This window comes from Oreochromis aureus, linkage group 18, assembly GCF_013358895.1.
Source record: "Oreochromis aureus strain Israel breed Guangdong linkage group 18, ZZ_aureus, whole genome shotgun sequence".
NCBI lineage: Eukaryota > Metazoa > Chordata > Actinopteri > Cichliformes > Cichlidae > Oreochromis > Oreochromis aureus.
Genome location: NC_052959.1, coordinates 34,024,017 through 34,036,708, shown reverse-complemented (window position 1 = coordinate 34,036,708; position 12,692 = coordinate 34,024,017). Strand labels below are relative to the sequence as shown.

General features: G+C 41.0%; 1 protein-coding gene across 1 annotated transcript; it reads left to right on the top strand.

Annotated features, from left to right (window-relative positions):
- Positions 1-1,858: 1,858 nt before the first annotated feature.
- Positions 1,859-11,101, top strand: LOC120432760. The gene is made up of 6 exons (XM_039601710.1): positions 1,859-2,193; positions 5,252-5,463; positions 5,677-5,770; positions 7,874-7,942; positions 9,518-9,829; positions 9,939-11,101. The coding sequence occupies exons 1-6, from the start codon at positions 1,872-1,874 to the stop codon at positions 10,154-10,156; spliced, it is 1,227 nt and encodes a 408-aa protein (XP_039457644.1). The 5' UTR covers positions 1,859-1,871; the 3' UTR covers positions 10,157-11,101.
- The last annotated feature ends 1,591 nt before the right edge of the window (positions 11,102-12,692 follow it).

Genomic DNA, 12,692 nt, shown 5'->3' with positions numbered 1-12,692 from the left:
TTTAAAAATGTAGCTGCCGTGTAAAGTTTGATTATTTTATTCGGCACTACTGTTCATATTTGTTTATGTTTGTCCACCTTTCGTTCAAATATGATTGCTGGTTCGTTCGGTTGTAAATTCTGGAGCAAATACACATTTTGGTAAATTGACTGGTTCCCTTATATCCCTGTTCTACTCGACCTGAGCGCTCAAAGCTCTTTATACAACGTGCTTCATTCACCCAAGCACTTTTTTCTACTTAAGAGCTTTCTATCTAAAATCACACATAATTATATTCAGATATATGAATCAGAGAGCTCAGATATCTTGCCCGAGGATATTGGGCATGACAAATATCCTGGAACAGCCAGTGATTGAACCATGAACCTTCCAATTGGTATATTTCTTGGTCTACCAACAGCTACAGCTACCACCGTTTTGGGCTCTATATCTACAAAAGGTAAGTGAGCTTTTTATTTATTTATTTATTTATTTTTAATTTTTTTATTCTATTTTTGTGGGTTGTTGTTGTTGGGTCTTGTTAAAGATCTAATCATCTTGCACAATGACAATCATATTAATTCACAATTCTCTAACATTTGTGTTGCCAAGTGGCATTAACTGCACTTAAACCAGGTGCCAGTGTCTCCTTTGGTATGTGACACATGGCTGGTTAAATGAAAACAATCTATGATGTTGATAAAACCTTTGGCAAAGTGGTCAGAGTCATTGGCTATGTGAATGTAAAAATCCCCAGCTATAAGCTGTGTGGGCATCCTTTAAAGGCTGATGATACACCACAGCACAATAAAAAGGATTCTTATTCTTGACTTTAATCAGCTGTTCGCCTTCACTGAACTGCAACACTTCATTGATACAGAGTGAAAACAGCACTGCAGCAGTGTGGGGGAAAACTGCAGCCGGCAAAGACGTACACAGAGGCCATCATACGTAAAGAAGTATTGCTATCATTTTATAAACAAATGAAACTGACACCTGTCTCTATCCACTTGACCATGCCTTTACTCCCTCCTTCACCTCTACTGTGCAGAGGATGGAAGTCTTTTTCTAGTAAGATTTTAAAGTCAGAGAGCAGGAGTGAGGCGTGTATGTGTGATCATATAAATGTGGATATAAATATAAATGTGAAGTTCTTGATGATAAATCATGTCTTTATTCAGATTTGATTTCTTTTTTGGGTGTCATGAGTGTAGAGTTATATTTTCACAACTAATTGTACTGTGGTTTAAATAAATTAGCAAACACAAAGATATATCATCCTGTGGTGTAACACGGGAATTACAGAGAGTTGTTAGACAAAAATCGAACTTAATCGGGAATGTGGAGAGGAGCAGGATCATTTGAGGAGCAGAATTTTATTTGGTTACAGAGTTTTGAGCGCAATTAAAAATGATGCAGTAGAGTAGGTCTGTAATAATTTTAAAAAAATCAAGGTTGTGTTTTAGTAAATACCTAAATGTTTGTAAATCATGCCACCCAGATGGTGTTTACATGCTGTGGTATTCAACACAAGATGATCAAACCACAGCAGCTTTAGCTGAGCTGTCAGTCAGTAGCAGTACGTTCCTCTGTGGACTGCAGGGGCTGATGGGAGCTTTGAAGAACTACTGCATATCAGCGGAGGGGGAAGACCCGTCTGATCTCACAGCTCGTCCTTGTTTGGCCTCAGCTGCATCAGAGCGCCACTTCTCCTCAGGTTCACCAGAGGAAACACCACTGCACAAAATGCTTTTCCTCCCAGCTGCTGCTCTGTGCTGTCTGTGTTCAGGTGAGTGTTTCCAGCCAATCAGGAGCCAACAAACTCAACCTGTAACAAACACTGTCACACTAACCTTCATCTATCTGTCTGTGTCTCTACAGCACTGGTTACCATGGCAGCGCAGCTGATTCAGGATGATTTAACATTGACCAGGAGAGTTGGAGAAAGTGTCTCCTTCAGCTGTGGAGATGATGAATGTGACTATACTGGTTTGATCTGGTACCAGAAGAAAGACACTGAACCATTTAGGCTAGTCCTTTTCGTGGATACTGATGATGGTAGAGTTGAGTCAAGTTCTAATCATTCCCAGAAAGATGATTTTTCAGTTGAGATTAAACAGAACAGATACCGGTTGAAGATAGAGAAAGTTAAACTTGAGCATTCGGCCACTTATTACTGTGCCTGTTGGAAGGATGCACCCCACAGTGAGAAATGATGCCTGCAGCCTGAGCAAAAACCAAAGTATACACAGATGTCAATCAGAGTTTGTGACAGGAAGAGAGCAGTAAACCACAGCCCAGGTGTATGTATTTCTTCACAATCACAACCATTCCAGAAATGGAAAGACATTTCTTTGTTGTTGCTGTTGTTTCAAGCAGCTATTACAATCTTATGTATCTTTTTCAATTAGAGCTACAAGTTGGTTGTGTTACTAAATAGGGAAAGGAATGTGTGTTGGCAAAACTGATTGATTGAGAGCAAAGTTCTCAATTTACTGGTCGATCTACATCCCTACCCTCGCCTATGGTCATGAGCTGTGGGTAGTGGCTGAAAGAACGAGATCGCGGATACAAGCGGCGGAAATGGGCTTCCTCCGAAGGTTGGCTGGCATCTCCCTTAAAGCTAGGGTAAGAAATTCAGCCATCTGGGAGGGGCTCAGAGTAGAGCCGCTGCTCCTCCACATCAAAAGGAGCCAGTTGAGGTGGTTCGGGCATCTGACAAAGATGCCTCCTGGGCTCCTCCTGGGTGAGGTGTTCTGGGCATGTCCCCACCGGGAGGAGGTCCTGGGGCAGACCCAGGACACATTGGAGAGATTATATCTCTCGGCTGGACTGGGAACCCCTGGGTGTTCCCCCGGACAAGCTAGAGGAGGTTGCTGGGGATAGGAAGGTCTGGGCTTCTCTGCTTAGCCTGCTGCCCCCACAACCCGGCCCTGGATAAAGCAGAGGAAGATGAATGGATGGATGAATGGGCGATCGTGGCTCAAGAGTTGGGAGTTCGCCTTGTAATTGGAAGGTTGCCGGTTCAAGCCCCAGCTCGGACAGTCTCCGTCGTTGTGTCCTTGGGCAAGACACTTCACCTGTTGCCTACTGGTGGTGGTCAGAGGGCCCGATGGCGCCAGTGTCCGGCAGCCTCGCCTCAGTGCGCCCTAGGGTGGCTGTGGCTACAATGTAGCTTGCCCTCACCAGTGTGTGAATGGGTGGATGACTGGATGTGTAAAGCGCTTTGGGGTCCTTAGGGACTAGTAAAGCGCTATACAAATACAGGCCATTTACCATGAATGTGTGTTTGCATCTTAACCCTTAGGTACTTTTCATATTCAGTTTTCTTAGTTAGTATGCTGGGGTATTGACTGAGGCCCAAGATTCCCTCTCAGATGTCTTCAACAAATACTGAACTCTTAGAATATTACAAAGCAGCAACAAATGTTCAGTGGAGCTGGGAGACCTTTTTTTTTTACTTTTAGGTTTTACACCACACGTTTTTGGAGCGAAAACATGGGTTATCATACACCATTATGGGCTTTTTACCTAAGACAAACACAAAATACGAACCATAAAGATTTAACTAAATTTGATTGAATTCAGCCTGAAAACTGATGTAGAGATTACTGATAGGGCAGAAATGTTTAGACATAGTAGTAGTGGCCCATGTATGGACTTCTGCTTTTAATGAGCAAAGCTGATACGATGAATAATTTCAGGTCTTCTGTTTTCTTCTACTAGGCTCCTTGACTGCAATGCAGTCTGTGGATAAACTGCAAGAAAAGAACAAGGATGTAGACAAGAAATGGAGAATGTGTGAGCTGTGGAGAAGGATCTAGAAAAAAGACTGAGAATAGAACTGTGCCTGTCCGGCAGTACTAAAAGTGAGATTGTCTGAAGTAGGATAAAAGAAAAGCAAGAGATACTCAGTGGAGACCAAAGACAAGTTTAAAAGCACATCACAGGCAGCACTTGGTAATGAAGCTTTTGGCTTCCCCATGATTGCTAGTCATATTGAAGTGATGGTAGATGTTCTTTGGATCTGACAGAATTGAGCTCATTGCTTACATTTTATTTATCGGCATCTTTAAAGGTCCTCAAGGTCACCTTACATTAGTGCAGCAAAATAAAAACACAAGGTAAACAAAAAAAAAGAAGCATAAAGGCTAAACAAGGTAAAAACAGACTAAGACAGAGTCATGATGAAGAGTATGCAATTCTGAATAGATGGATTTTAAGACACAATTTAAAAGTAGAGCAAGAGTCTGAAGTCTGGAGATCTGGTGGAGGACCTTAACAGTCATGATGTTATAATGTCTGAAAGCTAGCTGTCCAAAAACAGCTCAGTGGCTAACAGCTGATGCTAATAGCTGACAGTAAATATGGCCAAAAGCATGCCAGCCGAACAGGTAACGCAGAGAAACACTTTACCTGGCAGACAATATAGGTTCATAGAGTAAAACAAACTTGTGTAACTATACTAAGCAATAAGTATAGAAAGAGAGCAGCAGCAGCTAAAACACACCAGCGTTCACTCCCTCCCAGTGTGTCTGACACGAAGTGTTAAGTGTTATCGCCTAAAGTAGATTTGTTCACATTTTTGATTCGTAAGTAAATTCTTTCTCTTAAATTAACATTCTTATTTTCTAAGTTGTGCCTCTGAAGTCAAGCAGTAACTCAATATAATAACTATAATGCAAACCTTAATATAGTACTGAAGATGTTGTTTTAGCCAAAGCTGAAAAATCACATTTTCAGAAATATTCATTATTTGGGGGCCTTTATAGTAATTTATTTTCCCCCCCATTGAAAGTGGCAATCTAGGGAGCTTGGGAAGAAAAGTGACTGGACTTCTTTAAGTTTGAAGTGCACTGGGATGTCGTACTCGTCGAAGACTCCTGAGTTTTTCGCTCCTTATGTAGACGGTTTATCAGCGAAACTCAGGAGAGTCTTCTCCCAGCATGACATCCCAGTTTACTTCCGACCCAGCCATACACTTAGACAAAAACTGGTTCATCCCAAAGACAAAACTCCTAAACACAAACTTAACAATGTAGTGTGTGCTGTACAGTGTAGCGAGGAATGCTCAGACCTCTACATTGGAGAAACCAAACAGCCACTTCATGAACGCATGGCACATGGATTTCATGTCAGAGAGGCCTCAGTCCATCCGAATTGTCTGCAACATCTCCTGCATCATCAGGCTGAGCCCAGGAGCTCCTCAGGGCCGTGTTCTCAGCCATCTGTTGTTCACCCTCCTGAAACACGACTTCACTGCCCTACACAGCTCTAACCACATCATCAAGTTCGCTGACTGGACTGAATGTGGACAAAACCAAGGAGATGATTGTCGACTTCAGGAAGACTCGCTCCACCCATGCACAACTCAGCATCCACGGTTCCACGGTAGAGACTGTTAACATCAACATCAAGTTCCTGGGAGTTCACATCTCAGACGACCTCACCTGGACCATCAACACCGCCTCCATCACCAAAAAGGCCCAGTAGTGACTCCACTTCCTGAGATGCCTAAGGCGGGCCAAGCTTCCTCCTCCCACGCTCACCATGTTCTACAGGGGCACCATAGAGAGCGTTCTGACCACCTGCATCCCCGTGTGGTTTAGAAACTGAAAAGTTGGCGACCTTAGCCGACTACAATGGATCGTCAAAGCAGCTGCTATGATCATCAGAACATCTCTCTCTCAACTACAGGACATCTTCCACAAGCGCTACATCAGCATGACCTTCAGCATCGTGCTTGACCCCTCACACCCCTCACATGGACTTTTCTCCCTCCTCCCATCCGGCAGATGCTACCACAGCATCGGGGCCAGATCCTCCAGACTGTGAGACAGCTTTTTCCCGCCAGCCATCAGACTCCTGAACTCACTACCGGCTCCCCCACTCCCCCCACCACACACACCCCCACACAAACCATTAACAAACTCTATTGCACTCCACATATCGCTGCCTTTGTAAATACAGATGCTGCTCTATGGACAGTCCTACTCTCAGGAATCCTGCTCATGTTCAATTCAATTCAATTCAATTTTATTTATATAGCACCAAATCACAACAGCAGTCGGCTCAAGGCTCATGTTGGTCACTTTATTTCACCCAAGGTCATTTTTCTGTTATTAACCTCAAAGTGTATATTTACTCCCCTTACCCCAGTCTTAAAGTGTATATTTATTCTTACTCTTCCTATATTTATTGTTGTTCTTTTGCACTGCTGTAACTGGAGCCTCATCGTCTCGTCTCTCTATATACTGTGCTGTATATAGCAGAGATGACAATAAAGTTTACTTTGACTTTGACGAAGATAGAGGAGCCACCTCTACAGGACAAGACTTGGCGGTCCATCTGCATCTAAAGGACAAAGGTCACCTTTCAAGGATACTAATGTTCACATTTTGGACAGAGACGACAGAAAGAGGACTGAAAGAAACCATCTATGTCCATTGTGAATGACCATCCTTGAACAGAGGCAGTGGCCTACAACACCAACTGTCTGCCACCTACAGTACAGTTTTGAGATCCTGTCCCAGGCACCTTAATATCCACTCAAATCTTGCATCACTTGATCTCAAGGTAAGGTCTCACAGTGGTTTAAAATGAAACCTTGGCTCATGTGATGAGGCACATGATCAATAGTGCCAGGTTTTTAATCCAAGTAGGAGGACAAAGGAGTTTGCAAAGAAAAGCGTCTGGACTTCTTTAAGTTGCTTGAAGACGTTTCACCTCTCATCCGAGAAGCTTCTTCAGTTCTAAGGTCAAATGGTCGAGAGTCCCAGATTTAAACCCAGTGGGAGTATCCCCACAAAGAGGGACAAAAGGACCCCCTGATGATCCTCTAATCACATGAGCCAAGGTGTGAAAGCGGGTGTGGGTCCCAATCAGCCAGGGTTTCGGGTGAGCTCATTGTGAAACCTGGCCCCACCCTATCATGCGAATTCCTGAGGTCAGATGGCCCAGGATGTGAGTGGGTGTTAAGGCATCTGGGGAGGGAACTCAAAACTGGATTATAGATGGCAGACAGTTGGTGTCGTAAACCACCGCCTCTGTTCAAAGATGGTCGCTCACAGTGGCAGTTCATCTGCATCTTAAGGATAAAGGACACTCTTTCGAGGATGCCAATATTCACATTTTGGACAGAGAGGACAGATGGTTTGAAAGAGGAGTGAAAGAAGCCATCTATGTCCACTGTGAGCGACCACATCCGATTGGGACCCACACCCGCTTTCACACCTTGGCTCATGTGATTAGAGGATCACCAGGGGGTCCTTTGTCCCTCTTTGGGGGGGATACTCCCACTGGGTTTAAATCTGGGACTCTCGGCCATTTGACCTTAGAACTGAAGAAGCTTCTCGGATGAGAGGTGAAACGTCTTCAAGCAACTTAAAGAAGTCCAGACGCTTTTCTTTGCAAGCTCCTTTGACTACGATGACCTGGATGACTGAGAACCTTCACAGACCAAGTAGGAGGACTCCCACTTAGAGCTTAAAAACCTGGGGCTCTCTACCATTCTCAGGTGAGACAAGATTACCATGATCTGGATGGCTGAGAACCTACACAGACAAAGTGGCAAATGGATAAATGATCTTCACAACCAGTATATGCCCTGGTTATGGTACCTTGTCTCAGCTACTGAAAAAGCTTTGAAGTTTTTGAGTTCTTCATTCAAACACCTTTGAACTGACACCAGAGCTGTGCTGCTAGTGCAGCTAAAAACAGGAGAAGAGACGTGTTGATATAAATATTAGATTGAAAAACTTTACCTATCCTAGCTGTCATGAAACAAGAACAAGAAACTGCATGGATGGAAAAATGAGATGAAATGGCCTTCTGGCCTCATCTGAACTCTTTCATCTCAGCTGATCATTGAACAGCAGGCAGGTTTTTGTATGAGTGTGTCTCACTGTGGAAGGAGGCTATGATTACGACATCTTCGGCTCTGGAACTAAACTGTATGTAACAGGTAAGATCAAACATTTATTTTTCTCGAATACTTTGTTTTTCTATAAGTAATCGAGAATTGAGAAGAAAATAAAATTAATTCAGTTTTGCAGGAAATTGAGTCCTAAAAATCCAATCTTAGGCACACAGTGAATATCCTGATCAAATATAATTCAGCTTATTTACTCAGAATCTCCACAGCGTCTTTGTTCTTAAGAGGATTTTTTAAAGGTTAAATATAATTGTGTATATATAGTCTCACAATTTTAAAGAACGTTAAAAGTAATTTGCATATGCTAATTATTATAATTTTATACATTTGATAGAAAATTGGATTGGCACAAAGTAATTCATATTGGCACGCATGTTGGATGTATAGTAAATGAAAACTACATTAGAAAATATACAAGTTAATCTAATAATGAAACACTTTTGTAAAATATGCGAAAGGATATATATGAGAGTGACATAGTGCACAATTTAAAACTTCCTCTTCATATTGTTTATTGTTAATTGTGTGAACATAGTGGAGTATTTAACACATTCACCTAATGTGCAGAAGATCCCTGGATCAACACCAAACTGTTTCATCATGTCGGCGGCTATAACAAAGAATTTCCCAAACATGGAATAAAGTATTTAACTTGAAACAAAATGTTTAAAATAGTTATTAACACTTTTTTCTTGGAATGAGACTAAAATATATATTGATTCAATATGTCTGTTGTATACTATAATAAACATTTTCTAGTAGGATACATTGCTGTAAAGAACATTTATATAAGCCGTGATGCAGATAATACAGACGTACGTGTGCTGTGTTGTTTTATGGAAATGTTTTCTTTATGTGTTTTTTTTCCTCTGAAAGCAAAACATAAACGGGGGTTAAAGTTAAGCCTAACATAGCATAACGTCATTAGAATAGAATAATCCTTTAATTGTCCCACAAGGGAAATTTGGTTGTAACAGCAGCAAGAAAAACACAAATACAAACAAACAGGACACAGAACAGAAACATACACATTTTTTTTTTAAACATATTTACATCGTGGACAATAGTTACCAAAAACAGAGTACTGTACAGTTATTAAAATGAAATAAAATTAAATACAGTAAGACGCAAAATGAAACTTGAATGAAGGCTGAAGCATTACAAGACATTCTTTTCTTTATATCTTTAGATAAGTACGGTGTTCGGCTTATTCCTGTAATTTTCTATGAAGATAAATATGATATTTAGATATGTAACAATCTTATTGAATTAATTCAATTTAATTTTAATTATGTTTTTCCCCAAGCTGGTACTTTATAGAAATCTTCAAAAAAAAAGAAAAAAAAAGAATAACACAGTTGCCATTTAACTGTATTTCTGTTTTTAAAAGTATTTTTCAGTTTCCATGTGAATTTTTTCCATGTAGTTTCAAGGATCAGACTGAGTCCAGTGTATGTAGTGAACTTTGTGCTGTATTGATGAGTAGTTTAGTGATCAGAGTCCATGTAGTTTCCAGGATCAGACTGAATGCAGTGCAGTGCTGGAAGCTGCTGCTGACTGTGTGAATGTGTGTCTGTGCTGCTTGTTGCTGCTGTCAAACTTCAGATGAGCAGGTAGTGAAGCCCGTGGTGAGCGTGTACCCAGCAGCATCCAGAGCCCACCTGGAGGGGAACAGCTCCCTGCTGTGTGTGGCCTCAGCCATGTTTCCTCCTCTGGTCCAGTTCTCCTGGAAAAGACAGAAGAAGAACGGCGGAGAAGCGGAGGAGCTGCCCCCTGCTGAGGGAGAGCAGCTGGAGCTCAGAGAGTCGGGATACAGCGCCTCCATTTTAGTGGTTAATCGGGATGATCCCTTCACATACATGTACAGCTGTCGTGTCAGACATCAGGGGGGCACAGTGGAGGCCCAAACACGACATGGTAAAAAAGACTTTGTGACAGGATATCACTGATATAGCTTTGTAAATTTGACATTTTCAAATCTGAGGGCTGATATTTCTTAAAGCATTTTATTCCTTTTCTGTTTCAGAGCTCCTCTCTTATGTTGTCCAGTCTCAGTGCAGGGTGAAGCTGCTCTGCCTGCTGTACACAGTGCTGATAGTGAAGAGTCTGGTGTACTGCTGTGGACTCTCTCTGCTGATGATCCTCACAAACAAGGGACCGTCCACCAACTGCACACATGCTGACTGTTTTCTGATTGGCATTTTTCACACTCAGATTTCCCCAAGTGAGCAGGCAGAAATGTAAATTAAGTTGTGGCTGGTAAAATCCATCCATCTTCTTCCTCCTATTTGGGTCTGAGTCGCAGGGGCAGCAGCCTAAGCAGAGAAGCCCAGACTGCCCTCTCTCCAGTAACCTCCTCCAGCTTATCCGGGGGAACACGAAGGCGTTCCCAGGCCAGCTGAAAGAGATAATCTCTCTAACGTATCCTGGGTCTGCCCCGGGACCACCTCCCGGTGGGACATGCCTGGTGGTTTGGAGAAATGTTTATCATTTATACCCTTCTCAAATATAACCACCTTAAACTATAAAATAGATATGCAAATATTAAAACAGTCGTTGTTTTAAAGTGTAAATGTTTCATATGGAGTCTTCTTTCTTGTGTATAAGGTTTTGTTTTTGTTTTTCAGTCAGGTATGCAAACTATCAAAACCACAAAGACAGTGAACATACATGTGCCATGATCATTATAGTAAAGAGCTGCTTGGTTTTTTTAGTTTTTTTAAGGAATGTATATTTTTCTTCTTCACTGATAACACAAGAGGAAAGTTTTTTTTTCTTTACATGACATTTGTTGCACCTTGTATATAACAAAAAGGTGGCTTATTCCCTTTTCCACCAATCCAAATGCAAAGATATATTCTTTCTCAGTTCTGGGTCCTTGTATAGTGAATATGTGAGATTTATTATTACCATCACAAACTTGTTTTGTACAGATTCAGCACAGGTTTAAAAAAAACATCATCTAGAGCTTGGAGAAAATAATGACATTTTCAGTGAGCTGAGCCGACCAGCACATCTGTGTTTGAACCAGTTATTCAGTTTCGGGTTTCAAACATTCAAAATCTTTTCCTCTTTAAATGTTACAGAAAAAGTAATGGTGCCTCTTGGTTTCACTCCAGGATCATGCAGCTGTGCCATTCATGTGGGTTGATGCTTGAAACCTACCGTAACAGTGTAGCTATTGTATGTAAAAATAAAGACTTGATTCTGATGAACGTGTTTCTCGTTTCAGTCTTTGATGCATAACAACGTATATGAATGTAGCATGCACACATCAAACTTGCTCTCCTGCAGCAGACGGGCTGTGTGGGTTTCTGCTCTGCAGCCTCCACACCGTTAGCTGTGGCTTTGCACTTTAATAACACAATGACAGTTACAAGCATGAACTCTGCTTAAAGAATGATTCCAGGAAGGATCTGTGTTCTTCACCTGTGAGAGAAACAGCTCAAATCCTCAACTCAGAGCTGACAAATGAACTTATTTTAATTTGCTGATGTTTCAACTTTGTCATTATTCATGTGTAAGTACAGGGTGATGAAATGCAGTTTTAATTTGGTTTCATCACAAAAAAGAAAAATACAAAATGTCTAAATATTATGTCACAGAATCATTGTTGGACTTTTAACTGAAGAAGTGGATAAATCAAGACAATGACACTTGTAAAAACAGTTACAGAAGCCAACAGTTAGTAGTACATTGTGTCTTTGATCTGGTTAATTATTCAGACTTTTTATTAATTTAAAAATTAAATAGTAACTGAAAAAATTAAGTCTGTTGTAGTTGGGGATTAAATGCAACTCTGAACATATAATAATCAGTTATCACATTTAAACATTTCTGCGCCTGACTCTGCTAATTGTAAAAATTATTTAATTATTTAGTCTGACCCTGGTGACATAATAGATTCTAGCGCATGTGAAACGTACAAAAATATAAATATTTTGAGCATAGTTTTTAGTTTATTTAACCTTTATTCATACAATTAGTCCCATTGAGACTCATGTCACATTTACAAGAGAGACCCGTTTCCTCCAAACATATGAAAATGTTTATTTACTGATGAAATTTCAAACAAATGTATTTGAACTCCTCTGTCTGCTGACATGTAAATGTTACATTTGAGAAACTTCTGTTTCTTCTTGTACATTCATATAAGAGACTGAAACTCTAAGACAAAATATGCAGAATAAAATTTGGATTAAAACTCTTATTGATTTTCTGATGAACTGCAGTGAATTAAAACTGACAAAACATGAAGCAGATGCTGATTTTTATAATTTATATACTCAAACTTGTAGAATATTAAATGAAAAGGAGTAGAGTCCATCTACTGGAAAACTGTTAAGTCCAAGTAAAAAATTAAATGAACATTAATTTCAGGGTAAGTACAAAAAACCAAAAACAAACTCGCCCCCCTCCCCATAAACCCCCCACACTGAGCACAACACATCGCTTTTATTTTCACCCACTAAGAGTTTGAGAAAACAGTCAGTCAGCATGTGTGCAGTTGGTGGACGCTCCCTTGTTTGTGAGGATCATCAGCAGAGAGAGTCCACAGCAGTACACCAGACTCTTCACTATCAGCACTGTGTACAGCAGGCAGAGCAGCTTCACCCTGCACTGTGAAGGAAGAGAGGCCTGTGGAGCCTGGAACTGTGAAAAACAAAAGACGTGTGTTGTCCGTGTCTTAAATGTCTCGTCTTTAAGGGGATTCACAGTGGAACAGTCACCAAGGCTTAAGGGCCTTTTTCTGGTTGACCCTCCATGTTCCCCCTCATGC